General features: G+C 62.1%; 8 protein-coding genes across 9 annotated transcripts; 3 read left to right on the top strand and 5 right to left on the bottom strand.

The window, feature by feature from the left end:
* The first annotated feature begins 877 nt into the window (after positions 1-877).
* Positions 878-5,697, top strand: CHLRE_16g691350v5 (uncharacterized protein). Its single transcript, XM_043071710.1, has 11 exons — positions 878-1,160; positions 1,499-1,540; positions 1,742-1,956; positions 2,072-2,270; positions 2,463-2,665; positions 2,804-2,826; positions 2,998-3,203; positions 3,357-3,644; positions 3,754-3,862; positions 3,995-4,145; positions 4,407-5,697. Exons 1-11 carry the CDS (start codon positions 1,124-1,126, stop codon positions 4,482-4,484), a joined length of 1,551 nt encoding a protein of 516 aa, XP_042915355.1. The 5' UTR covers positions 878-1,123; the 3' UTR covers positions 4,485-5,697.
* A 284-nt stretch (positions 5,698-5,981) lies between these two features.
* On the bottom strand, positions 5,982-7,927 carry CHLRE_16g691351v5 (uncharacterized protein). Its single transcript, XM_001699238.2, has 5 exons — positions 7,919-7,927; positions 7,661-7,803; positions 7,313-7,381; positions 7,046-7,099; positions 5,982-6,785 (listed from the first exon to the last, which is right to left on the bottom strand). Exons 2-5 carry the CDS (start codon positions 7,682-7,684, stop codon positions 6,705-6,707), a joined length of 228 nt encoding a protein of 75 aa, XP_001699290.2. The 5' UTR covers positions 7,685-7,803; positions 7,919-7,927; the 3' UTR covers positions 5,982-6,704.
* Positions 7,928-7,981: 54 nt separating this feature from the next.
* On the bottom strand, positions 7,982-9,067 carry CHLRE_16g691352v5 (uncharacterized protein). Its single transcript, XM_043071711.1, has 4 exons — positions 8,915-9,067; positions 8,481-8,599; positions 8,190-8,295; positions 7,982-8,003 (listed from the first exon to the last, which is right to left on the bottom strand). Exons 1-3 carry the CDS (start codon positions 9,026-9,028, stop codon positions 8,193-8,195), a joined length of 336 nt encoding a protein of 111 aa, XP_042915356.1. The 5' UTR covers positions 9,029-9,067; the 3' UTR covers positions 7,982-8,003; positions 8,190-8,192.
* Positions 9,068-9,344: 277 nt separating this feature from the next.
* Positions 9,345-11,307, bottom strand: CHLRE_16g691353v5 (uncharacterized protein). Its single transcript, XM_001699237.2, has 3 exons — positions 10,982-11,307; positions 10,500-10,640; positions 9,345-9,978 (listed from the first exon to the last, which is right to left on the bottom strand). Exons 2-3 carry the CDS (start codon positions 10,638-10,640, stop codon positions 9,865-9,867), a joined length of 255 nt encoding a protein of 84 aa, XP_001699289.2. The 5' UTR covers positions 10,982-11,307; the 3' UTR covers positions 9,345-9,864.
* A 184-nt stretch (positions 11,308-11,491) lies between these two features.
* Positions 11,492-19,217, bottom strand: CHLRE_16g691200v5 (uncharacterized protein). The gene is made up of 5 exons (XM_043071704.1): positions 19,051-19,217; positions 17,894-18,150; positions 16,351-17,642; positions 13,502-16,189; positions 11,492-13,372 (listed from the first exon to the last, which is right to left on the bottom strand). The coding sequence occupies exons 2-5, from the start codon at positions 18,006-18,008 to the stop codon at positions 13,013-13,015; spliced, it is 4,455 nt and encodes a 1,484-aa protein (XP_042915357.1). The 5' UTR covers positions 18,009-18,150; positions 19,051-19,217; the 3' UTR covers positions 11,492-13,012.
* Positions 19,218-19,628: 411 nt separating this feature from the next.
* CHLRE_16g691202v5 (uncharacterized protein) lies at positions 19,629-20,917 on the bottom strand. The gene has a single exon (XM_043071705.1). The coding sequence runs from the start codon at positions 20,671-20,673 to the stop codon at positions 20,431-20,433; it is 243 nt and encodes an 80-aa protein (XP_042915358.1). The 5' UTR covers positions 20,674-20,917; the 3' UTR covers positions 19,629-20,430.
* A 270-nt stretch (positions 20,918-21,187) lies between these two features.
* On the top strand, positions 21,188-22,273 carry CHLRE_16g691204v5 (uncharacterized protein). 2 transcript variants are annotated; one of them, XM_043071706.1, is made up of 2 exons: positions 21,188-21,508; positions 21,684-22,273. In XM_043071706.1, the coding sequence occupies exons 1-2, from the start codon at positions 21,394-21,396 to the stop codon at positions 21,740-21,742; spliced, it is 174 nt and encodes a 57-aa protein (XP_042915360.1). In that variant the 5' UTR covers positions 21,188-21,393; the 3' UTR covers positions 21,743-22,273. The 2 variants fall into 2 exon arrangements, with proteins under 2 accessions (XP_042915360.1, XP_042915359.1); XM_043071707.1 differs by having other exon boundaries at positions 21,690-22,273.
* Positions 22,274-23,232: 959 nt separating this feature from the next.
* On the top strand, positions 23,233-26,880 carry CHLRE_16g691150v5 (uncharacterized protein). The gene is made up of 4 exons (XM_043071703.1): positions 23,233-23,857; positions 23,974-24,561; positions 24,748-24,870; positions 25,076-26,880. Exons 2-4 carry the CDS (start codon positions 24,079-24,081, stop codon positions 25,967-25,969), a joined length of 1,500 nt encoding a protein of 499 aa, XP_042915361.1. The 5' UTR covers positions 23,233-23,857; positions 23,974-24,078; the 3' UTR covers positions 25,970-26,880.
* Positions 26,881-26,980: the final 100 nt, after the last annotated feature.

The following is a 26,980-nucleotide window of genomic DNA, read 5'->3' on the forward strand; positions in this document are numbered from 1 at the left end:
GCGAGGGCGAGCCGGAGGCTGCGCAGAACCGGGTCCGGTTGAGTGCTTGGGCCTGGGCCCGTTCGGTTAGTGCCTGTAAGAAGAGGGCGAGGGAGACAGAGGTGACTAACATGCATGTCCACACTGCCCATCAATCTTGCCATATTGGGCTCACTGGGCCCGACTCCTCATCCCAACCTCACGCGCCTGCCCCCACGCCTGCCCAAACGGCCTTCTATCCCTGTGCGTCCCGTGGCCGGCGGCCTAGTACCGAAGCTACTCACTTGATTTGCACCAAGTAGGTAGCGTGCACTACCGGTAACCGGGGACCTGGGCGGAGTCAGCGGGGTGGATGGTACTGGACCTGCTTGTTGGGTCCGGGCTCTCGCCTTCCCCCCCTTGGTCCGAGCATCCCCTGTCCCTGATTTCAGGTCGAGTGCGACACTTCTGTGACTTGCACAGATACCAAGGTCGGCGCACGGCACTGCTGGAATTGGAACCACCCCCCTCCACGGTGTTGACATGAGAAACGGTTAGCCGTACGCCACATTGCTTGATTGGGTGACAATTGTCGGCTAGGCTCCAGTGCCACTGTAGCAGCAACAATAATGCTGACAACTGCCAACCCAACCAGCGCAATGCAGTGCGAGGTTGAAGCGGCCATAGTTAAGCTTGGTCGCGGAACCGTGTAAGTGTTTGCAACCTACGACAAGCTCAAACAGTGTGTATTACAGAGCAGCGTGGTATTATGATAAAACGGGGAACCGCTCTTCGGAGGAGTCGAGCTCAGAACACGGACCAATCCGGACGATGAACCCTGATGAGCCCGCGCAGACACGCAGCAGCATTAGTCGATACTGGAGCATGTAATGTTTTTGTTGTATGTGCATTATTACTACTATATCATAAAGCAGCTTATTGTCACCATCACGTTCAAGCAAGGTCCGCCCGCTGCAGTCTCCAAGTTCTCATGGCGACTGGTTGGAACCTCTATGCGTTCATTTTCGGCCTGGAATATCTGGAAGATGATGAGAAAGAGCAATGCTTTTCGATTCTGGACGGGCAAGGTTTCTCGGCACCGAGTAAGCGCCGAGCTTTCCTCGCTCTCGACGACGCCGACCTAGAGAAGTTAGGCATCAGTCAGATGAGCACGCGCAAGGCTCTGCTACTGGAACTTGCGGGTGAGCCTTCTGCGACTGGCGACAGCAACAGGTTCTCACGTACCCTTGCCGTCGCCACTGCCGTTGTGGGCACAGCTGGGCAAGTCCGAATGACCGACCAACTGATGAAGCGTATTGGGGTTGTTGTTGCGAGCTACGGTATGCGGTATGCGGGAGGCTTGGGAAGCGTCGTTGGGTGGCTGGGAGACTGAGACGTGCAGCGGCACGTTGGGACATTGGGACATAGACCACATCATTGGCAGCGTAACGCAAGCTCGTTTTGCGTCGCATTTATGCACTCTGACACGCAACTCGTAATCTCCACGTGTTTCCCGACCTCTCCCATACATGTCGTGCAGCCCCGCGCGCGGCGGCTGGCCTGGGGAGCGCGACCGGAATGGGTGAGTTGGTTGTACTAGCTGTCCGCGGGTGCCAGGAGAGTCGAGTGACGCTTGGAGTGCATTTAACCCCTTTGCAAGCGTCACGGCTAGCGCGGTCGACCAGATCTACGGAAGTTAGGGCTCTGCGGATCTGGATACTTATTTTCACTCGTACTTTGCGCCGGCCAAACGGCGGCCGTACATGTCTGCTGCATTCTGCAGGAGTTCAGACGACGGACACGTATACGTACCTGCAGAAGTGCCTGCCTCCTTTCGACGCGCTCGCCCTGTGGGGCACACCGCTCCATCTCCAGGAGTGCCTGGCTGCACGCATAAGCCCTGCCCTCCCCGTGCCGGCGTCCGTGGCCAGACGCCTGTTCCTGCAGCACGCGGCGGGGCTTCATTGGCCCCTGGTGTCGACGGCTGCCGCTCACGCGGTGGGTGCGGCCGGCTGCTCGCCGCGTTCGCATTGACCATGTACTAATAGCGTTCTCATGAGGGCCAGCTTACTTGATTGCCGGTACACTTGATTGTGTGTCTTATGTCTGGTAGGCCGCAACGGCTGAGGCCCTGGCTACGCACGTTGGGCTCGTTATGGACCTGGACCCCTACACCGGGTCGGAGATGTACACTGCGCGCAACACCGGCATCGTGGTGGAGGACACGCTGCGGCTCATCAACAAGTACCGGTGGTCTGGGCCGCCCATCACGCAGATGGACCGGAACAAGGCAGGCACAAGCACGGCGACAAGTAGGTGCTGAACGCCATGCATGCATAGTTGTTTCGTGCACGTTTGATTGCGGGCGGGCATCGCTGGCCTTGCTTGGTCAGTCTGTGCGCCTTCCGTACAAAATTCTGGGCCACACAGTTCGTTGTCAGCCAGGCCTAACCACCTGCGCTGACCTGGTGCGTGACCCGTATGTATGCGTGGCACATACACAGCCGAGAGGAAGCGACCAGACTTCCTGTGCTGGGTCAAGGGGGCCCTGATGTTCAAAGGCGAAGAGAAGGCGCTGTCGTCCGAGCTTCACCTTGCAATCAGCGAGCTCACAAGCAAGATGTCGACCGTGTGGGCAAAGGGGCTGCTGCCGCACTTGCAGCCGCCCTGCATGCTGGCTTTCGCCGCGGCAGGCACGATATTGCAGGTAGGTGGGACGGGCCCGGTTACTTGCGTGTAGATATGTAGGACACTACGCTGCATGTAGGCAGTGCCCAAAACTCTCCTCCTCCCTTGACTCGTGATGCCTGCCCGCCGCCGTGCGTACCTTCTGATGATGATGAAGTTCTTCTGCATCCAGCAAATACAGTGAGTTCTGCGGTGCTGCTGGGTCGACAGCCAGGAGTACTGGTCCCATGTGTCTGGTGCACGCGTCTGTCCTGTGGTAGGTGTGCATATTTGCACAGTCACTGCAGTCAGCGTGTTCGTGTCTGGATAACTGAGTGCGCCTATCTGATCCTGGCTTGCATTGACCTATAGGTCGGGCGGCGGCGGAGTGCAGGCGACGCCGATCAGCGACATGCTGGACCTGGCAACGGCTCCCGGTCGACTGCAGGCGTTGCTCTGCTCCTGCAACATCTCGCGGCTGCTGGCGGGCTACGCTTCGCAAGCCCCCCTCGTGCCTCTGGAGATGGGGCGGCTGGTGTCCTCGGATGATGGCATGCGCACGTACTGCTTGCTTCCAGGTAGGTACATTTACGGCTCGATGCGGCGGGACTGGGGTTTGATGGAGTGTTTCACCGTACGTTTCATGCATGGCTCTGCTGCCATGCATGTATGGGAGGAGCGCAAGCTAGCTAGCCGACGTGCGGTTTATGTGCCACGCCCCCAACACACAGGCTGCTTCCGCAAAGTCATTCGGGAGTTCGCCTCAGAGCACGCGCAGTACGGCAGCTTTGAGCTGCTCCAGTGCGTGTACCGCCAGATGGCGCAGAAGAAGCACCGGAGCAAAATCATCCAGGCGTGCGACATAGATGGGCACATCGGCCCGCGGCTGCTGGACAACACCTACACGGTGCATCTGGCGCCGGTGGGGGATCCCTGCTCAGGCCCACCCGCTGACCCGCTCGACCTGCCGTGTGCGGTGGCAGGCGTGCTGGGCGGCCTTGCAGCGCTGCATAGCGAAGGTACGATTACGGTACCGGTAATCGGTGTCAAGGTGGATTTTGTTCTGGAGCCGCTATATCATCACGCGCATGCAACCCATGCTGGTAATCCTAAATCCTAATAATGCAGGCTTTGTGCACCGGGACGTCCGGTGGGCCAACGTCATCTTCCTGCCCGCCGAGAAGCGATGGCTCCTGATCGACTTAGATCACGCCGGCCGCAGCGGCTGCGACTGCAGGTACGCGCTATCGCTCTCGCTTCAGCGGCGGACCTTCACTTGTTGGACAGCAGACTCGAAGGTGCCAAGGGCTGGGTGCATGCACATATGTGGGGTCTTGAGGTCCGCATGTATGTTACTGGCTGCCTGCAGTGGAGAGCCTTACCCGCTGCGGTTTTGGAGCAAGCGCACCCTCGACGACGGCAAGTACACGTTCCGCTCGGACCTGCGCATGGCTGCGGAGCAGCTGCTGTGCGGACTGCCTTATGACCTGGACGACGGCGGCATAAACCTGCGGATGCAGGTGCGCGCCGGGTTGCCTTTACCTCGACACGCACACATTACCCGCCCTTTGCTCCTCTGTTGGTTCGGATTGACTTGGTACCGCTTGGCTCCGGATGGACCTGAAACGTAAAACTAACTGACTGACGAAGGAGCTCCAGTGGTCCCCACCTCCACCCTCACGAGGCCGCAGTTGCGGGGAATGAGCTAAGGCCGCGCTTGCTGCCACCATCCTTCAGCCTGCCACGTTACTCCCTTCCCACCCCCCTCCTTGCCCGCACAGCTGCTGGAAGGCCAGCTCACGGCAACGCAAGCGCTGGAGCACGCATGGCTGGCCCAGTACACGTCGTCGTCAGGGTGACTACCGTATGTGCATCGCGAGAGCGGTGGTGATGGCTGAGTGCGCGGCGACTCGTGGCGCGGCGGTCTATCTGGTGTGCAACTTTTGTGAATTCCTGGCGCCGTCCCAAGTCCAGCGGTAGTCTTCATACCGCATGGGACTCGGCCTTGCCGAGCACGGATGTGGGCGCTGGCTGGACGGGAGTCGCCAGCCGGAGAGTGCCAACGGCATTCTGGATGTATGGCACGTACTGGCGATGTCGACACGGGTGGTCGTGGCCCTTGGGGCCAGGGCCTGGGTGCGTGGCAGCTAGCGCCATGCCGGCTTCAGATGGGCGAGTTACACATAATGTCTCCAGGACCTATATTATGAACGAGATGTGGCCCAGGCGCTGCAGTTTGGCCACTAATACGGCGCAGTTGGTGCGTATTATATTTAGGTTTCCTAAGGAACCGGTAAAGGGTGCCAACCAAGGTGGTGTTGGTAGCTCTCGGGCACTGGTCGGGTACGCGCGTGCGGCTGCTGTTGGCATGGCGACGACTGGTGTGCGGTGTAGATTAGCGTGAAGGAACGCCCTGGGCCGCGGACTGGTGAACGGTGCAGCACAGCTATGTGTACGAGGTGGCGACGCCAGCCAGCCCCGGCGTGATGGCCAAGGGCAGCGCCCAGGGCAAGCGGTACACGTGGCAGAACGGTCAGAATGAGCTGGCCGGCCGCGTGTGCAAGGGCTGCTACGCGGCACTCTGCATTAATTCGGTCGGCTGTGCACCCTCCGGGTCTGCGGCATTGTGGTAGTCCTTGGCGTAGCCTCGAGTGTGATGTTGCTGCGGTGGAGGAGGGGCGTGTGCGTAGGCCACCAGGGTTAGGATGCAAGGGTAGTGTGAAGGATGCAGAGGACGACAGGCAGGCTGGCAAGGGCAGTAGAAAGCTCAGGTTCTTTCCCCATACTCAACCCTATTGAGCTTCAGGAGAGCATTACGCACGTACTTTCAGTTTTGTCAGGGGGATTCCGGTGAGAGGTTCTGGGCCGCCAAAGTTGGGGGGTCTGTCCTCGTCCTGGGCAAAAGGGGGTCCATTCTTGAAGTTGGTGATCCGTCGGGTTTGGGGAGCCCATCCTGGCGATCTGGGAGCCCCCCCTGGCGGATTTCTGGCAGCGCCCCACAAGCAGAACTAGGGCTCAAACGCAGCAGCACGAGGCTCATATGTGCATGTTATGATGTAATAAGCACAAACAACGCGTTGGAGGGCTAAGTTGCGCGTCCGGGCGGGCGTGGATACGTCGGGACATGCTGGGACATGTCCCCACACGCGCACGCACTGACACGGCTGGGCTCTCAAGCGCTGGTGCGCATGAGTTCACGTCTAACAAAGCTGCCAATGCACATTGTCAAGTCACGAGGCAGAGAGTTGAGCGCGAGGTTGGCTGGGTCGAGGTAGGGGAACTCCCAGTGGATAGGATCCCGCCTGTGACCGCAGCCTCAGAACAGGACCGCTGATTGCACGGAGTGATAGTGCTCGTCAAAAGGAGTCGATTGACACCACTTTGGTATGAAATGGAGGGGTTTTAACCCCTAAACAACATGGTTTTGTCCGTGGGGGGTCGGTCGTCCCCTCAAGGAGGGTCCCGGGGGAGTCCGGGGCATGGGGTCTGGCACTTTGTTTCCTACCCCCCCCCCCCCGCCCCCCGCATACAAGCGATACTACGACTGGCATAACGAAAGGCACCGGCGACGTTCATTCGCACCATCCAATCAACCATGACAGCTCTCTCCACTGCAAGTCAACGGCAAGCCCTGCCCGCCGCTCTTGGCCCTGGTTGAGTCAGGGCCGCACCCCGCGACACGCCCCCGTCGGCCCCGCCCCTCCTCCCCAGGAGAGGCGGCAATCAGCCGACAGCAGGCCCGCGCGATATAATTATCAGCCCCGCCGCCGGCGGCCGGCAGGGCGCACGCGGCGCGTGATTGGGGGCTTTGGCTCGAGCCTGGCCCCGCAAGCACACGCGCACGTTCGCACACTGCTCGGCTCTGTTGCATTCAGCGGAATGAGTAACTCGCAGGGGCGTCATGTGTGGGTGGAGCGCGGGCAGTTCAAGACCCGGTCATCAGCTTGAGCCGCTACTTGTGTGAGTCGAAGCCCGTCCAATCTCTAGCTCTCAATATCTCGAACCAAACTCCATCTATATAATGCATGAATCTGCTCCGCGCATCGTATCATAGCTTTCAGCTGTATAACATGTGCGTTTCAAGCGATGCAGCACGATGCCAGCACGTCCTTCATGGGCGCGTGCACGCCGGGGCCCACGTCGCGATGCTCGAACAAGACCTGTGCGCATGTGCAGGCGGTTTGGAAAGGGGCCGGTGCCGCGGTAGGTGCTGTAGTTGCGAATTGGATGCGGCATGACGAGGAGCAGAAGACGGCATAGCAAGCAATACCGACGTGGGGAGCTCTAAAGGGTACGCCAGAGAAGTAAGTAGACTTGGGAGGTACACAGATGCATGCGAGCTATGCACAACGTACGAACACGGCCCGCCATGAAACCAGCGATTTGGTCACTCCACGCGTGTGTGGGGTTCTGAGCCTACCTTGCCATTGTCGAGCACGAACACGCCTCCCATCACAGCGGTGGTGTCCACACTCTGCACAGGGCCAAGGGCGGCGGGAGCATACAAGACACACAAGGGGTAAGGGCGGCGGGCACATGCAACACCAGTAAACAAGGGGTGATCGCGTGACAACCTTGCCGCAGTCACTCTGTTGAAAGGACCTGCTTGCGGCGTGGCATACATTCCCTGCCGCTGACCGAAGGAACCCAACCCAGCCGCGTCTTCAGCGGGTGTACAGCACCGCACCTTGGGCGCAATCATCTTGTACTTGTTGAGGAGCGCCTTGAACTCATTCCACTCGCGGGCCTTCATCGCCTGCATAGGTCCAGAGCAAGGCAAACGGCTGTCAGTTTTGGGCGCTTGCAGGCGACACAAGGCTGTAAGTCGTGTTCGGGCACGGCCGCAAGGGCATGCCTGGTGCCTCCCTGTTTCGCCGTAACCCTTCATCCCTTCTCCATCGCCGGTTGTGCTTCGCCCCGTCCACCTCTCTCTCATCATGTCCCGGGCCTGTGCCCTGCCTCCCACTCGTAGCGCCGCTGCATGGCTCTGTTCCGTCAGTGCCCTGCCAACTACTACGTGTTCTTTCTCACTCACGTCCCAGGTTTGCGGGCTGAACATGGCCTTGAAGCCCTCGTAGCACTTGAGGTGGCCGTACAGCTTGTAGTCAGGGTCAAGCAGCAGCAGCTCCGGGGGGAAGGGGAGCGTGCTGCAGAACTGGCGGCCCCCCTCGGGCGTGCCTGCGTGGTTGAGGAGTTGCAAGTTGCAAGTGTCCGGCGCAATGTGTAGGAAGCCGAGGTGGTGGAATGGGCACTGGGCGCGGACGCGCGGGCTTTCAAGTATGTATGCACGCACCGATGGAAATGACCACCAGTTTGTAGCCTGCAGCCTCGAACTGCGGGCGGGCGCGGAGCAGGCTCTGGGCCTGCTCCCAGCAGAACTGCGCGCGGGCACGAGCGGAGCGTGAGTACCATTTTGGTATGTATGCCAGATGGGGCCCACATAATTATCCTTGCCATCGCGTGACCTCCCTGCTCCCTCCCTGCGCGTGTCCCCAGGTCCTTAGACACAAACTCCTGCCTGTTTCCGTCTGGTATTCTGCTCTCTACTACACAAAGCCACTCACAGGTCAGCCAAGGTGGCGCAGCAGGCCCACCACCACCCTGCCCTGCGTCACGTTGCCGGTCTTCACCACCACTCCATTGGTCTTCAGGAGCTGCAGATCCTCCGCCCTGCGTGCGCAGGCGTCAAGACACCTCAACACAGTTCTCTCGAGTGGGGCGCCTCGTGAGCGGCGTAGTTGCTCTGCCCACCCAGACCGTAATGACACTACGGGTTTGCCAGGATTACCAGGCGTTTTTTCCCAGGCAGAGAAGGCAGGCATCACAAAGGCTCCTTTACAACGTGATTCACTGACCCGTCGAACGGGTTGTCGGTGGACTTGGCAGAAGCGGCCGCGGAGGCGCCTGCAGCGACCACGACTGCGGCGCCACGAGCCATCCGGGTGCTCGCGCGCGATGAGCCCCCGGAGCGTGCCTGGCAGCGCATTGCGGAAATAGGAGGGAGATTGGGGGTGGAAGGGTTGGAGACAGGTTTAGGGCCATGGGGTTAGGGGGTTCATGCGTGCTGGGACAGGCGCCGGGGAAACCGAATCGACGTGGCCGGGCCGGGCGGGTGGGAACGAGGGTTCTTGCCTTTGTTTACTGGAGTCGCTCTGTAAGAGGTGATTATGTATTGCAGCTGTCATACTATGGAGGCTTCAAGCTTGGTGTTAACGGGGCGAACCCCGTTCTACGTTCCAGCCCTCTGCACCACACGCAGAGCAATCGTGCGACGAGTCGCAAACCTCACCTCCACGCGCGCCTGGCTAGCAGCACTCCTCAGAGCCGGAACATAGTGTGCTCCATTCACCTTGCTCGTGCCGTGCGCGACGCCGCGCAGGCTCCGAGCTGCAAGACTCCGCATGCTGAGCTCGCCAGGAACCGTTCACGGTGTCGGCAATACCAAGTATTAAATAAACTCTCGTGAAAATTACCAACGGAGTGCGACCTACGTAAGGATGGGGTGTTGCCATCACCATTGTGCCATCACCTGCCATTGTGCCATCACCGCCGAGCAGGCCGTCTCTTGATTGACCCGGATTGGTGGCAGAGCCTGGATAGCGATAGCGAGTGTTTGGGAGTGTGTGTGCTGCAGCGTGTGTCAAAATCATACTGCGTGTGGCACGTCCATACACCGTGCCACTCGGGATGCGGTGGGGTATGCCCTCCTCGTTTCACGTGTTGCTTCCTGCTTACAGTACCGTAGTTGACCGTCACACCTGGAACAATGGTGGTACACAACTCAACATGTCAGCTGCGCAGAACCGCAGGTTTCCCCCATGGCAGTAGAGGAGCAGAAGCCTCTCAGCCATCGACACCAAAACAGTTCGTATGTTGTTCTAAGTGCATGTGCCCAGCCATTCATCACAGAGAGGATCACAGGCGTGCGCCCCAGTTCAACGTTCTGCTTGCAAGCACCCGCCCCTCAACGACGTCGTGCTGTTCAGCTGTTGCCTTCTTCAGTCCGGTACGCAATTTCAGTTCATCTTTGGTAACAGTTCAATCAGTAACGAAGCCCCGCTCCTGCAGTCGTCCGCGCCATGCCAGCGCCTGCAGTAAACCCGCCTTCAAAGCCCGCACACTCTTCCCCTCAAGGGCTTCCTCATTGGAGCCCTGCACCCTGCGCAAACCCGCAATGCACACTGAGTGCCTGTCCCTGCGCCCTGTACCCCGCGCCCCTTCAACCCCCCAACTCTGTGCTCAGTCCGTATCCGCATCCTGCGCCCGCACACTCTTCCAGTTCAGCACGGGCGCAAGCTTTGGATCCAGCTCCACCGCCTTCTCCAGTAGCCCCCGCGCCTGATCCGTGCGGCCCTGCGAGGCAGTGCAGGTCGGTCAGACGTCACCGGGGTGCCTTAGGGCATTAGGTGAGCATTTCTTACAGCTGTACAGGAGCACACTTCCTCCAGATCCCACCCCAGCGAGTACCGCATGTGACTTCTGTACGAGCATGCAGCGCTATAAATCCAGTAGGCGGCTGCACTTCCCACGGGATGCCCCAGAATCTGAGTTCCGCCCTTGGGGTGCAGCCACCGTCGGCCTCGGCCCCAGCATGGCAGCCCAGTGCCGCCAAGGCCGTGCCCACAACCCCGTGCCGTTGCTGTGCTCCTGCTCCAGCCTAACACGTCCCAACCCCACCTCGCCAATTACCGTACCGTGTCCCACATCCACCCTTGGCAGTCTATGACAGACCGCGTCTCAACCACCCAGCAACCCGCCCACCCACACAGCCCCCCTATTGCATCTTTCGTCTCTGCCTGTGCTCCCCTAGTTTGGCGTTGTTTGGTTCAGTTTGGGCTGGCAATACCCCCCCCCCCCCAGCACGGCCAGCTCACCTGCTGCAGCTCTAGGAGTCCGCGCGCCTGCCACAGCCGTGCGCCATGCGGCAGCGCCTGTGTGCCGCGGCTCAGCACCGCCGCGCAGGCCTCGAACGCGAGCGAGTTCTGGCCCAGGGCCTTGTAGCGCTTCTTGCTCATCTGGTCGGTTCGGGGTAAGTGCGAGGATGTTTGTGTGTGGAGGGCAGGCAGGGGCGGGGGACTGAGGGCACGCGGGCGGGCGGCAAACATGTGTTGGGATTGATGAAGTGGAGACCGGACTGAATTGAAGCGGGCAGCGCGCATAGAGGAACGGCATGGGGGCCTCTTAAGGCACCCAGCATCCACAAGGGTGTGTTCGGCACACCGGTCGTGTTGCTGGATGCACGGCGCGCTCGCGAGTCCGGGGAGTCGAAGGTACCGTATATCGGAGCCCGGGCACCGGGCCCAGGAGAGGCACGGAATGACGGAAGCGAGCCTGCAGTCGACGCGTACCGACATACCTGGGCATATGATATCCAAGCTTTCTCATGCGTAGGGTCCACGGCCAACAGCTTCTCGAAAGAGGATGAAGCAGCGTCGTAATCCTGTCTGCGAGCGAAATCGAGACATTCCTCGTACTTTGGAGCCTGTGTTGTCTTGGAGGCAGCTTGATGGGATGTTGATGATTGGTGATTGGAATGTGCGGCTCGAATTTCGAACGGCGCTGCGCGCATCGGCCACGCGGCAGCTGCTAGCAGCCCACAAAATCGAGTCTGGACGGTGATGAGGGCCAGCGCTCTCAGTGCTTGCAATATGTACTTATGGGCGCGCGGAAGTGTTAACCAAGACAAGGGCCAGACTGGACAGAGAACAGCGCTGCATGGAGTGCGACAGTGCGTGCCGCGGATTGGTCCGGCGTTGCCCTGGCTAGCCACAGCTCTCCACGCCCCGTCTTTCCTGCTGACTGACTGAGTAAGTAATCGTGTTGCAGCCGCGCAGCTCTGCTCGCGCGCCCATGGACAAATTGCATATCCCATCCGACATTACAACGTGAACATCCCACATGGATACCATACCGGTCTCGGACCCCTCGGGCCGGCGTACCGTTACTGTACAAGGCCTGCGATACACGTGTGCGCACGCCACTTGCCTCCACACCCAGACGACTCGGAGCACACGCGCTGAATGAACAGGCGTTGTTCAGCGTTTGAAAGCGGCAGTCAGCAAAAGAAGCAACGGCACGCAAAGCAAACGTCGTTGAAGGAAAGAATACCATTTATTGACGTGCTTATATGGCGGGTGCGTTCCTTCTGGAGTCACGCACCCTTCCCCTGCCGTGTCTTTCAGTTAACACCCGCGGCCAACCCTGCTCAGCGTAATGCGAAATCAGCCGCAATAGGTGCCGCAGGAGCTATAGATGTAAGTTCATTCCTTGATGCACACCATGGTCTAACCCCTAGCTTGTCTGACAGGCGTGCAATATCAAGCCCTGTTACTGCGCGTGACCGAGGCAAACAGCGACGCCCCAAATGCCCATGCGCTGATGCACTTCCCCGCAGTTCTCCCTGGCACCTCCCTGCTCCGTAACCTCTTGTCAATCTGCTTGTCAGTCCACTGCGCGGTCCTGCGCACGCGTGCCGAGTCCGCGGTCTTAGTAGCTTAAGCCTTAGCAGCCGCACCTGTAAGACCGGTGTGCTGGCAAACACCGCTAACCCATAAACGGAAATACCACAGCGTGTAGCTGACATGACCCTACGGGCGGACCTGTCAGCACCACCCAGCACATGAGCACATAGTTCACAAGAGCATGTTCTTGGCACATTCAAAGCCAGGGACAGTTCAGTTGTATATGTACGGTACGTCCCCCAAGTGCCGACAGCCGCCAGCTGCCAACACCGTTCTACCTGTGTGACGAGCGGACGCAGTCCGCCCCAACCGCAAAGGAAGCACCACAATCGCAGATTGCAACTTCACAATTCCGTCCAGCAAAGCAGTATATTTGCAAGTTGCGGCCGCATGGCAGGTGCAGCTGCGGTCCTGCCGTTTTTTACTATGCATCCTACGGAGGTTGAATCCCCCGTGCGCGTTGTAAACGACCTTGACTGCATTTATGAAACTGTCATGGACTGTTGGGAACTCATGTGTGCATGTTCATCTTGTTTGGCTGGGCTCACGGCACACGCGCAGTTCCGCAATGCCGCCACTACGGTAGCGGAAAGGGGCCCCGGTTCTTATGAACCCAGCACTACAGTACGGCCGAATAGCCGGAAAAACCACAAGCCGGATCACCCTACTGCGGCACAGCACTCCAGCACGTGCACTAACCGGGGTGAGGCGGCTTTCACGGAGACAAAGTCGAACCTGTTCCCGAGGTGGGCTCGATTGGCTTGGCGCAATGAAGCGCCCAGATAAACATCACCCGTGTCTCCAGTGTTCCATGTCAAAGCCAGATCACCACAGACCCACACACCACCGCAACATCTACACATGCTGCACACGCACACGTTCTGACACGCAGACACACAAGACGGATGGACGCCAACCAAGCCCGATCAGTCCGCGGCACGCGACGGCGCTCCCCCCTTCCGTCGGCTCTTTGCCACCGGCGCCGCGCCGCCGCCGCCACCGCCACTGCCACCACCGGTGGCGCCGCTTGTGCCCGTGCCGGCGCTGCCTCCGCGCCCGCCCGGCCCGCCGCGACCGAAGATGCTGGCGCCGTTGCCCGCCAGCACGGCTGTGACCGCCGCCTTGTGGCCGCCGGCGGCGGAAATGGCGGCGAGCAACTGCGACTGCTCCGGGCTGAGCGGGTTGCCCGAGGCCGCGGCGTCCTTGGCTCGCCGCAGCGCCATGAGCTCACCAAACTGCCGCCGGTCGCTGCCGTTGGCGCTGGCGTTGTTTGTGGCCGCCTCGTTCTGCAGTGCCAACGGGCGGGGGGCTGTGAGTTGAGAAAGCAAGGATCCGTCGTGATCCGTCGGTACCGTTCTCAAGACTTGGTGTCATGCAACACGCTGACCAAAGATCAACCCGGTCCCGATGCTCACCTCACGGACCTCGCGCGCCGTGGGCTGGTACAGCTCTCGAAGGATGGTGCCGATCCGCTCCGGCCCCGCACGCCGCCGCGCGCCCTTTGACCTGCGGCCCTTGGGTACTAGCGAGCCCACCAGGAAGCTAGCAGACAGGCCTGATAAGGCGGACGGCGGAACTACCGCAGGGCCAGGGAAGCCGATGCCGGCGGCGGCGCCGCCGTGCCCGCCAGCCGCCGCCGCGGCTGCCAGCGCCGCCATGACACCGCCGCCGCCGCCGCCAGAGCCGCCGCCGCCAGCGTTGGCCTGCAGCTGCGCCAGGAACCGCAGCTGCGCCGGGTTGAGGCCTGCCGCTGGGATGCCACCGCCGCCCGCCATGACGGCGTCAGGCCCCGCGCCGCCACCGCCCGAAAGGCCCATAGCGATGGCCGCCGCCGGGTCGCCAAAGCCGCCAGGCCCGCCTGCGCCGCCGTCGTGCAAGCCGCCGCCACCGCCGCCATTGGCAGCGCGCAGCGCCGCCGCCAGGCGCTCGGCCTGGGAGGGCATGCCGCCCGGGGCGCCGGGACCGCCGCCACCTCCGGCCCGGCTAGCATTGAGGGCCGAGGCCAGCGCCGCCGCCAGCACGGAGGGCGCACCATTCCCACCGTTGGCTGCCAGCAGCCCAGCCAGCCCCGCCCCAGCGCCGCCGGCGGCGCCTGCCGCGTTAAGCGCATTCTGCAGCAACAGCTGCTGCTGTTGTTGCTGCTGTGCCTGCGCCTGTGCTTGCGCCTGCTGCTGCTGCAGCCCAAGCTCCGCACTGGCGCCACTGCCCCCAGCACCACCACCGCCGCCGCCGCCCGCGCCGCCCGATGCCTCCCACGCCAGCCGCTGCCGCTTCAGGATCTGCGTCGCCAGATTGCCGTTCTCCGGCCGCTTGTTGCCCTTCTTGCCGCCGGCCGCGCCGCCCGCCGACACGTTCGCGCCCGCCGCCGCCGCCGCGGCAGCGGCGGCGGTCACTGACTGCTGCGACTCATGCAGCGCCGCCATGGCGTCCGCCAACTGCGACTTGAGCCCCGCCACGGTCGAGCTGTTGGTCGCTGGCGGCTCTGTGGGCGTCATGAGTTCGCGCGCCTCCGCCTGGAGCTGCACCCGCACCAGCCCGGCCAGCGTGTGCTGCCCGTTGGCGACCGCGTTGTGTAGGAGCTCCGACAGGACTGACAACCGCTCGGTGCGGTCATCCGGAAGTGGCATGACGCCGGCGACGCCCAGGCGCAGCTGGTGCTGTTGCTGCTGTTGTTGAGGCGGCTGGTCGCGCTCGGACTCGCGCTCCCGCTTGAGCTGCTGCTGCTGCTGTTGCTCCTGCTGCTGTTGCTGCTGCTGCTGCTGCTGCTGCTGCTGCTGCTGTCGCTGCTGCTGTTGCTGCTGCTGCTGGCTTGGCGTCGGCTTGGCGTCCTGACCCGCCGCGCCAGCCCAGTCGCCGCTGCCCTGCTGCCGTGCCAGCTGCTGCTGTTGCTGCTGCAGCTTTAGCAGGGTCGCAAGGGTGCTGCTGCTGTTGTTGCTGTTGTTGCTGTTATTACCACCTCCGTTCGCCGCGCCGCGCGCCTTCGCCGCGTCGCTGTTGCGGCCCGCGCCGCCGCCGCCGCCGCCACCAGCGGCGGCGGCGCCGCCGCGGCGCCCCATCACGCCCATGGTCTCCAAATCATCCATCAACTGGGAGGCGCCCCCGCCGCCGCCGATTCCATTCGGTGCGCCGCCGCCGCCGCCACCGACGCCTAGCCCGGCGTTCTGAAGCAGCATTCCAGCCATGGTTGCGCCCGCGCCGCCGCCGTTGGCCAGGTTGCGGAGCAGCTGGAGTCCCGTGGGACCCTTGACGCCGGCCGGCGCCTCCGGCAGCCGCTGCCGCCCGCCGCCGCCGCCGCCGCGGGCCGAGGTGCTGGCGCCGCTGCCGTTCGCGGGACGCGCCGCCGCCGCGGCTGCAACGCCGTCCGGCACGGAGTCACCGCTGTCATCGCCGCGAAGCGGCGAGTCGGCGCCGCCACCGTTGGCGCCTGCGGTGGCACGCAACAGCTGTGCGTTTGCGCCGCCGCCACCGCCGCCGCCCAAAAGGCCGTTGAGGACTGCGAGGCCGCCGCCGCCGCCGCCAAGCCCGCCGCCGAGGCCGCCGCTGAGCACCGCCGCCAGGCCGCCCAGGCCGCCCAGCCCCTGCTGCTGCTGTTGTTGATGCTGCACGTAGAGCTGCAGCAGCGCCGCCTGCTGCGGGTTCAGCCCACTCACGCCGCCGTTCTTCAGCGCCTGAGCCAAAGCCTCCAGGCTGTTCGTCACACTGCCACCGCCGCCGTTGCTGGCCGCCGCGTCGCTGCCATTTGTGGTGCTGCCGGCTGCTGCCGCCGCCTCCTGCTTGTGCGCCGCCGCCGCTAACTGTGCCAAGAGCTGCTGCACGGGCGTGGAGGGGCCGTTGGCGGCTCCCGCAGCGGCGGCAGCGGTCCCGGCACCGCCCGCCTGCGCCGAGCCGCCGTTACATTCAGCGGCGGCATCAGCCTTCGCGCCAGCCGCCGCGCCGCCGCTGCTCTCTGCCGCCGGCACCGAGCCCTCCCGCTCCTTCGACCCCGACGGCGCCCTGCCGTCTTCGCTTCCGGAGGTGGCGGCAGCGGCTGCGGACCGGCTTTTAGCGCCCTGATCGCCTGCAACCCCAGGTGCGTCCGTCGCCTGCTGGGCAGCCTCCTCAGCCTGCGCAACGCAGGTACAGGAGGCAGTCGGGCGTTCGTAAATACCCTCGGCTGCCAAGCACCAAAGTACCGTGCCCTCCACGTCCACACAAACTTGCCAGCTTTTGGACTACCGTACACAGTGTTGGTTAACTTCTCTGCCCTGCTACAGCCCACACGCACCTTGCTGTCACCACTGGCCTGGCTCCTGCCGCCGTCCGCCTCGCCAAAGCCTGGCGGCTTGGCCGCCGCTCCATTCGAGGCCGCAGGCGCCGGCGACTGTGCACGGCCAGGTGTGCCGCCTTCCTGCTGGTCGGGGCTGCGCCGCGCCTCGGCCTCCGCCGCAGCTGCCGCCTTGCCGTCAGCCGCCGCCGCTGCCGGCCCCGCCGAGGCAGCTGCTGCCGCCGCCGCCGCCTCGTTTGCCCGTCGCAGCGCCAACAGCTCCCCGAACTGCCGCACGCCCGCGGCCACCCGACCGTCCAGGTCAGCCTGCTGCTGCTGCTTGCTGCTGCCGCCGACAAAGCCGGCGCCGCCGTTGCCCAGGCCGGCGAGCATGCCGGCCAGACCGCCACCGCGGCCGCCCGCGAGAAGCGCACGCGCCGTCGCCGCGACCGCCGCCGGGCCGCCCACCATGCGCGCCGTCTCCAGCATCGCCTCCTGCTCCGGCGTCAGGCCCGACCCGCCCGCCATCAGGCCCGCCATCGCCGCCGCCGCCTCGCGGCGGTGCGCCTGCTGCACCGCCTGCTGCTGTGCCTGCTGCTGCCGCTGCAGCTGCTGCTGCAGCATGAGCCTTGCCAACAGCCCATCCTGCTCCCCGCCGCCGCCTCCGAACCCGCCCAACCCGCCTCCAAGCCCTCCGCCAAGGCCGCCGCCGCCGCCCGGCGCCCCCAGCGGCACCAGGTTCAGCCCCACGTGCCTCAGCAGCGCCAAAAAGGTCTGCTTTGGCATGCCCTCCACAGTCGCGTGGCTTAGCCCCAGAGCCGCCAACGGCAGCCGCGGCGCCAACAACGCTGCCACCAGCTCCCCGCCCACCCAGTCCTCACCACCGGTGCCGTTGCCGGCGCTGGTGGCGCCTGCAGAGCCACGGACCGGGGAGCCGCCGACTGGCGGGGCGGCGACAGCCTCGGCGGCGCCTCGCTCCTGAGCGTTGCCGTTCGGCTCGCCATCCGACCGCGCTGCCGCCTCGCCACTCGGTGCTGTCGTGTCGCCGTTGCGCGGGCTGGCGGCGGCACTGGCGGCCCCGTTTGCAGCCGCCAGGTTGGCTGCCTGCAGCCCGGCCAGGCGCGCCGCCACCGCCGCCTGCAGGCCGGCGCTGCCGCCACCCAGGTCGTTCAACCCGGCGAACACCTGCTTGGATTGCTGTTGTTGGAGCTGTTGCTGCGCGTGTAGTACATGCTGCATCTGCTGCACCTGCTCCTGCAGGCTTCTGTTGGCACTGTAGTCGGCCGTCGTGGGCTGGTCCTTGTTGGCCAAGCCTGCACGGTAATAAGCATTAAGATATGGTTACTAGACGCTGGTCGCACGCCAAGCGGAGATTTGACGTGGTGTTCGCCGAGCGCCGAGAATGCACGCAGGATGCTTCCAAGCTGCACACGCATGCCACTGGCCATGCGCAAATAGCAATCGTGGTCTGATCGCGCGCTGCACAGGTCAACATAGTCCTTGCTCAGCTAGGGCTACATGATGGCCAAAGCAAAAACATAGCTGCGCGCGCTCGCGACCGTACCCGACGAGCCTGAGGCTGCGTGTGCAGCGGCTTTTAGGAGGTCCACCGCTGCCGCACTCCTGCCGCCACCGTTGCCGCCGTCCACCCTCATGCCATCATGGGGTGAGACCTCCATGGCTGCAGCGCCCAGATCTGCGCCCGCCCACCGACCTGGCGGGGCCAGCCTGCGCCTCCGGCGTCGACTCTACTTCCCCCCTTGTCACACGTGTAGCTGCTGGGCCGGGAGCAATCCTGCCAACCCTGCCGTTATTTAGCTCCTGCACAGCGCAGAATAAGCAGTCCATTGTTAACATGTATGTATTCCAAAGGCTGCCCATACCCAGGAGTCAAGGGAGCATTCGCGCGGCAAAACATGTAGCGCTCAACTCGGATTAGAGCTGAGCCGTGAGTAACATGCGAGTATATGCTTAACGGTGACAGTCACTTAAAAGAATACCGCGGTCCTGGGGTCTCCGACGCGTAAGAGCACCTGGTCGTCGTTGCGCCCCGCCACAGTTTTGCAGGCCCCGACCGGTCCGATCACACGTTGTTGCACCCATCCATTCAGCTCTGAATAGATGTTGGTAAGAGGTTATTCCTCGATGCTGCAACCCAGCAAAAAGCGAAAGTTCCTGACCCCGACCGAGAATCCGCCTGAAGCCGCAAGCACAACCGGGGGCCCAAACACACCCCTTCCTGTAGTGATATTTGTACCCGCAACTTAGCAAGCCCATCGGCGAGCGTTCGCGTGCTGGACAAGGCCTTGTTGCCAATCACTTTACTCAAGTCGCGCAGGACCGGAAACAACCAAAGACCGCGATGCTCCGGTGTAAGGATGCTAACGAAGGTATCGATCAAGTACACGCGTACATCCAAAGCCCAGGGCCGAGACACGACGCAGCGGTGGCCGGTTCCGCCGGTGCACGCAGCGGGCCGTCCCCAGGACAAGGCAGTGCTATGTAAGCAGCACCTGATGCATGCTGCAGGGGCCAGGCCTCGGTCGCAAGCGCAGAGCAACCCGCATCCCCACCGGTTGGGCGTGGACGTCAAGCGTGCGACGGCAGCCAGCCAGCAGAGCCTCTAAAGGAGCCCTACAGTACCTAGTTATAGCCCTCACTACTGACCTAGACGTAGCTCAACGCGCCTTGTGATACCGCCCCAGTCTCTCAATTGCTCACCTGGACTCTCCACCACCGCGCGTCGACGCCACAGCAGCACTAGCTATCTAAGCACCTCGTGACCAATGGTAGGAGCCGAGCGTGGAAGGAACCTCAGCTTGGTTTCTTCGCCGCGGCCGTGACACCCCCTAAGACTGCTGGAAATGAGCAGGAGCTATGCAATACACGAGGTATTGGATATGTAGCATGCCATTGTATTACGGTGACGAGGAGTTCAGAGCGGCCTGCGACAGTCTGTGGCGCCGTACGCGCCTCTTTTTCATGCATCTGGCAGCGTTAGGTGTGTAGTTGCTTAGCCAACCTGTACGCATACCCTCGTAGAGGCTATAGGCTAGGCGTTGCATGCTCGGCGCGCGGGAAGGGCTGTCTCAGCGACAACTCGTGGAGACGACAGGCAGCAGAGTAAATACATGCATCAGTTATGCATGTACGTACGCAACTGTGGGCATCGATGGCCTCCCTAGCACCGCTTGGAGACTTTGAGGACTCTAACTGACAGTTCTTCTCAGATGCGTCTTCTGCCTTGCATGGCTGTTATGCACAGTAGCACAGTTATGCACAGTAGCATAGTATACTAGACATCATAATTATTACAAGCGCTGACGCAGACTTTGGGGGCTGCGAAAGACCCAGGCTGGGCCGAAGCCCCAGAACAGTCAATGGAACTCCCCTGCTACTCGCGCATATGTTTATATGTTGCATTATAAGCGTAAGTAATGCCCTGATACCCGCGGAACGGGCCTCTGCGAGGCGCATTCTAGGATGCGCCCGGTGTTTGCTGAAACGACTAGCTTTCAAGGTCTTTCAGTATCAAGGGAACGGCGGGGTGTCGCACTCAGAAGCCTTCAAAATGATGGTTGTATCACGCAACCGAGCAGACGTGGTCGGGCTGCTCCCGTGCTCCGGAAGATGAGGCGACCAAAGCGCCCCAAACCCCTTGGCCTTCCGGAGCACCTGCTTATCGCCATGCACCTTTTGCCCATGCACACGTAGCGGTGCATGTCCTCAATGTGGCTGGCCCAGTCCTCCTGCGTCTCTAGGCCACGTCACTTCACACCGCGTAGCACGGAGGCGACGGAGTGCGGATGTGAAGCTTCGCCCTCTTGAGTGCCTGCAGAGCTCGAAGGCCTTCCAGACGCACTGGCCGGCGCCAGTACATACTACCAGCACAGCTCGCCCGGTGCAGCCGCCGTTCAGCCCTTTAATCAGCCCGCCCCCAGCTAGGCAGCCACCCTGCTTCACTTGCTCGGCAGCTTTGGCCGGCATCGGTTACTGACATCCGCCACGCCGCTTCTTTCTTCTCCCGTTTCTTTCCGCTTGCCCACGCATATGCTCCATGGGCGCCCGCGGATGCCTGGCTCCGTTCCAGGTGGGTGCATTTTATGGGTTACGTGTTGTCGCGGCGAATGGCAGCAGCCTAGTTGCGAGCTGGAACACGTCCGCCCCTGCAAGCGGCAGCAGTCTCCACGACACTCGGACTCCGTTTGGCGTGCCGAATGCGGAGCAGCGTGGAGCGCGCACCGGTGTCTCGTCTCGAAGGTAACAAGTAACCGCATTGCCGCTGACACTAACTTCTTTCGTGATGTTTATTGCTAGCCTGGAGCTCGCGACGGCGTCCTGCATTCGCATTCACTAGCAAACACTTCGCTAACTTGTGCCCAACGCCCACTGCCCAGCACGGTCGTGCTTCTGGCTGCCAGGACATCCCGACCGAACCTGACCAAAATACCGGCGAAAACGGAAAACCCCTGTCAGTAATCGGTCCCGCCCCTGGTCCCGCCTGTAGTCGCCTGTATAGTACACTAGCTCAGAGCCGTGTGAACCTGCTGATGACGGCCGTCTAGCCGCGCGAGCAGCATCAAAGATCTCGCACGAGCCTACCTGCTCCTGCAGCCTTTGTGCTATTGTGAGTCCTGTCGTTCCTGGTCCCGCCACCCCCTGGTCAGGCCCCGTCCCGTTATTGACGTGCTTGCCCTACCGTTCCAGCCCCTATTAAACCGATCGGTATGGGGGCGGTAACCGGGTGGTAACCCTGATAAACCGATGGTCAGCGTCGGTCAGCATCGGTTAGGATCGGTAGGGGTTGGCCGCACGGTAAAACATTGGTAAACATTGGTAAAATGGTCACTTCCTGGTAACCCATCGGTAATTGGCTCCTGCCCAGCCCTTGTCCAGGCTCACTCAGCCCCCACCCAGATGCCGCCCAGGCCCGCCCAGCTGCCGCCCAGGGCCGCCCAGCTGCCGCCCAGGCCCGCCCAGCTGCCACCCAGGCCCGCCCAGCCTGGCCAGGGCCTGCTCCCAGCGTAGATGCGTGCAGCTCTGGCCGCGGCCGTGCCTTCGGCCATGGCTGGGGGTGTTATGCTAGCAGACCACACTGGGGCGGAACTGTCAGCGGCTCCCTATTGGTCACCCGGCTGGCTGGACTGCCGCCACACCTCCAACATTGTGTTTAGCAACGGTGAGTGTCCGCATCACCAGTGGGCATACACACCGAAACACATACAGGCCCGCTTCATGAGATAGGTCCGGTGCACTACCAAGCACTCTGTTCTTGGCCGGCAGCCTTGCATTGGCATTGGCACCTTGCGGCAGGAGTGCAGGGTGTGTTCACATGTGTGCACGCGTGCATGCAGGTGCAGCCAGTGGAGGCAGAACTACAGGAGCTAGCATGACACGAGCTGTCCGGCACTAGAGTTGGAGACGGGCGCGGTGGCACCAGTGGCGGCTGCTGTGGAGGCGGGTGATGTGCCGACTGCAGTGGAGGCGGGTGTCAAGGTGGTGGGAGACGTCATGCCCAGCAGACACGCCAGTGGTTGTTGTTGCACGTTTGACACATTCATACCATTCAGACATCATATGCCAGGCTTGGGTTAATGGCACAGACGTAATATAGTGTTGTAGACAGTGGCAGACCGGGAGAGTAAGACTGTGGTGGGCTTTGAATGCACGGAGACTCAGCTGGAGAGTGCCAAGGAGTAGGTGTTGTTGGTGAGTTGGACTGGGAACACAAGGCAGGTGACCTCCTCGCTGCCCTGCCGCCGTTGGTCTCTTGGGCACGAGGTGAAGTACATTGATGCAGTCAGTGGAATGCAGTAGTACTGGTGCGTGGGGGCAGTTGACATGGGTTGTCACTTCGTACAAAATGCAGCAGGCGGCTGATTGTGTGATCACTGCTAGGGCGGGGCTTGTATATCAAGGCGGCATCATGTAAAGGAGACACTTTACAGGCCACAATGAACAACCCTAAACCCAGGCTGGCAGGCGGGCTGGGCGGGGGCTGGGCGGCATGCAGCTGGGCGGGGGCTGTGCGGGCCTGGGCGGGGGCTGGGCGGGCCTGGGAGGGGGCTGGGCGGCAGGCGGCAGCTGGGCGGGCCTGGGCCGCAGCACGGTAACCAAGCGGTCACTGCAAGGTAACCAGTTGGTCCGACATTGGTGACCACGCGGTCTGTTAACCGCTGGTAACCAGTGAGGCGGTCTATTAACCGTCGGTTAGCGGCCTGAAGCCCAAATAAACCGATGGTAACGAGTGCCAAACCGGCCATTCCTCCCGGGATAACCGCTGGGTAACCAGCGATTAACCGATGGTTTAATAGGGGCTGGAACGGTAGGGTTCACGTGACGTCCCCTCACCCCATCTGCTTCTGCCTTTCTCTCGCCCCCGCATGTCATGCTGGGGATTCTTTTGCACCCAGTGTCTTCTCAATTGGGTTGGGGCCCAGTGCAGCGGCTGCTGCAGCAACCTGTAGCCGCAATTTCCACTTGAGTCGACCCATAACTACGGTAATAAGGATGCAAGCGGCGCCGCCCCCCGTTCGCACTATACCAGGATCAAACCTGCTTCATAAAACACTCTTTAGTAACCCTAACCGCGGGCTTCTACCGCGGGGTGCGGCTCCGTTTCTGCCGCAAACGGCCGCAACCAGGGGCAACCACGGGGCAACGTGCCACAGCTCCCCTTAGTCATATGCGTTGTTACGGTTCACCTTGGCGCGCGTAGACATCGCCTGTTGTCTAATCCCATCAAGCGTCGGCTAATACTTGTTAAAGCCAGCCCAGGGGAGGAGCCAGGCTTTGAGCAGTGTGCGGCCGCTGATGGCATGTGGCCCCGTTGCGACAGCTCCGTGTGGTCCCGCGCGGTCCTCTTCCATCACGGCGAGCGACTAGCCTGCAGCTTGAATAAAACTGTTTGGCAGTTTGCAGGGCCCCTTTGGCGCAGCGTCCACGCGTTCACACCGGCCACCCAACCGCTGTGTACGACAGAGGAAGCTTCGCGCATTGGGCTGAACGCGTGTGAACTCGTCATTGCCGCACACTGCGCAGTTGCGACGCCTTGGGATTGCTATATAGCTCCTTGCAGGCCACTGCTGCTGGCCAATAGCGACGGCAAGCAACTTGGGCAGCTTAAACAGCTACGCATTCCTATTTCTGTATTCAAGTCTCCTTTCAGCCTTCACATCAGGACATCCGTTAACTCTACACATATTGACTATAAAGAAGTCCTGTCGTTGCCTTGCTCCTCTTAGACCGTGTCGAGACATCATCCACGATGTCTGCGCCACACACCCGGCAAGCACGGACCAGCAAGCCGGCCGCGGCATTCGCGCTGCCTGTACTGGTCACCTTCCTAGCACTCACCACAGCCGCGAGAGCGGCACTGCCCAACTGCGCGCCAGCTGCGTCTTCGGGCTGGGGTAGCAGCTATCAGGGGCGAGGGACGCTCAACATGCCACCCAATGTCTGGGTCGATCACGTCGGTAGCCGGCCCCCCGGTCCGCTGACTGTGGTCAACGACATTATGTATGTCAAGGTGCGCCGCGGAGAGCACCTGCACATGCTGCGCGCTTTGCTGCCGACCTCTGGCCCTCGTGCCTTGTGTCTATTCACCCCGCGCCCGTGCCCTTGCTTGACACGCACACTACACAGGTGCGCAGCCACCACCTGCCCGGCTGGGGCGCGGCGGGCCTTCAAGTCCTCAACATCTCCTCCGGCACCTGGCTAGGCACGCTGTGGCCTCCAACATACAATTCAATGCTCACCGTACACTACGCGACGCCATCCGTCGTGTTGCGTGTGTTGGAGGCCGAGGGCCCCCGGAACCGCCACGCTGCTTTCTTCTCCACCCGCGCTGGCAACGGCAGCACGCTCCTTCACGCCGCCCTGTTCGGCACGACTGCACCAGTCCTTGGCGGCATTATAACAAACAACAACGGCTCTGACACCTTGAATGATGCCCCGGCTGGAAACCCCACGCTTGGCTTCGCCTGGGTCACGGCAATGCCGCCGGTTGCGGCAGCGAACACAACAAGCACGGGCGAGTTTCTGACAGACCCGGCGTTGTTTGACTCGCTGACGCCCGGCGAACCTCGGCAGCCTGATCAGCTGGGCTTCCTTGCGTTGACCGGCGGCCGGGCTCTGTACGTGGTCAACGCCACTGACGGCAGCCTGCTGTACAAACAAGAGTTCGGGAGCCGAGTCCTGGGGCCGGGGCCTGGAAACTTCGCAGTGCCGCCGGTGAGTATGTGCGCGTGGGTGGGTGGTCGGGTGTTCATCAAGACAGTGCGTGGCTTGGTGCTTGAGGGGATGAAGGCCCATGCAGTCACGTGCTCAAGTGCGTCCCCCCTTCACGCCACGCCTCCTCACACGCCCTGCTCCCTGCCTCCTCCAGCAACACCCCGCCTCACCTCCCCACCCGCCCAGGTCAATTTCCGCGGCCTGGCTGTGTTCCCCACCGCCAACAACACCCTCCTGGCCTTCAACCTGGCCACCCGCACACTGGCGTGGGAGGCCGCCTTCCCCGTCTCCGCCTTCAGCAGCCTGCAGGTAGGCAGGCGACATCACGACAGGTGGCGGGCCGGGAGGGTGGTTTACAACATGTCCACATGTGCTCTTCATGTATGATTGGGCGGCCTGTGGTGCCACAAGGGTGGCCTGCAGTGCGCGCCTCTTGTCCTTTGCGAACTGCCCGCATCCCTGCCCCACACTCCTGCCCCATGTCCGCCGCGCCCTCTTGCACTGCCGTACCCAGGTGTCAACAGAGCGGCTGCTTGTGCGGCTGACCAAGCCCTCCACCACACCCGGGTACCCCTACTACTCCGTGTCAGTGGCCGGCGAGGTCCGCGGCTTCGAGATTGACCCCGCGCTCTCCAGTTTGTCCAGCCCCCGCACCACCAACCCGCTCAGCCCGCTCACACCCGAAGGCATCCACTTCACATTCCTGGACGCAAACTGGTCGGCGCCTACTTCGCCCAGCCGGCCGCCGCCGTCGCCCCTCGTTGCCAACGCCCCGTTGCCGCCCACGCCCCCTCCATCGCCGCCGCCCAACCGGCCGCAGCGCATCGGTATGACTGACCTGGTCACACTGGAATCCCGCAAGCTGACGCTCAACTTCACCATCCGCTACCCGCCTGTGCCGCCCGCCATTGCGTACGACAGCTGCCGGCTGGTCGTGTACGGCAACGGTTTCGTGTACGAGCCTGCGGCTGGCGAAGATTCCATCTTGACATCCGTACACGTGATCGACGTGGCGAGCGGCAAGCTTATCTGGTCGAAGAACCTGCCGCGCCTGGATGAATTCGGAGATTCTTTCATACAGCATCCGTACATTGATCCGGTGTCTGGATCCATTTACCTTCTCCAGAACGAGATGCTGTGGATTTTTGACCCCACGCCAGACAAGCTGCCGCCGCCGCCGCCATCGCCGCCCAGCCCCCCTCGGCCGCCGGCACCGCCGCCCGCACCGCCCAGCCCCCCAAGTCCGCCCTCACCGCCTCCCAGCCCACCCGCCCCTCCCTCTCCGCCATCGCCGCCGCCTGAGCCCGACTATGGTGGTGCCGCCAGCGTTTCTCACGCCAGCGGCCACGTCATGGCCTTGTCCCTGGTTTTGACGGTCTTGCTGTTGCCACTGGGACTGTTATGGTAGTCACATGAACACCCCCAAGACCGTGTGAGTTAGTTGTTTGACTCTTTGCATGCTACTTTATTTGCTGGAGGTGGCGGTGAGGCCGCAAGCCAGTGCACGCGTGCGTCCATGCATGTTGCAAGATTGCTGCGGTACGTTAACGTTGTGTGGCCCTCTGTGTGGACTGTGCAAGCATGTATATGAGAAGTCCTGCGGGAGAGCACATATTTCTGCGGCGGATGAAGTGAACACATTCGCAACGCGCTTGCCCGCGCGTTGCGCCTTGCCCTGCATTTCTTGAGTGCGCTGTCATTTATGAACGTTCATGTCTATAGCCTTAGTCATCATGTGCATGTCCATGCATAGCATGCGTCTCCAAACTAAACACTGTCGCATGCAACTGGCAAATCCGGGTGTGCGTGTTTGAAACCCACGAACTCATCGTCAACTACTTGAATTCGGAACTATAAGGCTGACGCTGCGACGCAGCTGGGCGGCATTGTGATGGCACAGGCCCAGGAGGCGCGCTTTGGCAGGGAGGTGCCGGGCACTACACCGTGCATGTGGTGGTGCCGGAAAAGGCTTCGTGCTGCAGTGGTTACTCTGATTGCAATAGTGCTGCAGTTGTTGTGCCGAGTGCAGTAGTGCTGCAGCCCCGTAACACCGTTGTTGGATTGGAGCTGGGAACATTCATTACGGTATGCCAGGAGGCTGGGCGCATCATCCAGCTAGGTCTGCGCCTCTGAGGTCACTTAGTAAACGGGTCATGTTCCATTGGCGTGCGGTGTCATGCCTGCTGGGTACTTGCTTGTCCCTTCACAATCCATCATTACACACACGGACGCGCCTGCTGTGACTTGGCACAGCAGCCGTGCATGCAACACCTGATGCCTTTCTGCAACTGCAAACATCTTATGTAAAACAGAGCATGTACCTGCGCGCGCTTGCCACCCGCCGCCCACGCACTCTCAGCCGCTCGTGTGCTCCGCTGCCTACCCGTCAGCCTTCAGGCTACACAAGCCCACGCGTTGC

The sequence above is a fragment of the Chlamydomonas reinhardtii genome, chromosome 16 (genome assembly GCF_000002595.2).
Source record: "Chlamydomonas reinhardtii strain CC-503 cw92 mt+ chromosome 16, whole genome shotgun sequence".
Lineage (NCBI taxonomy): Eukaryota > Viridiplantae > Chlorophyta > Chlorophyceae > Chlamydomonadales > Chlamydomonadaceae > Chlamydomonas > Chlamydomonas reinhardtii.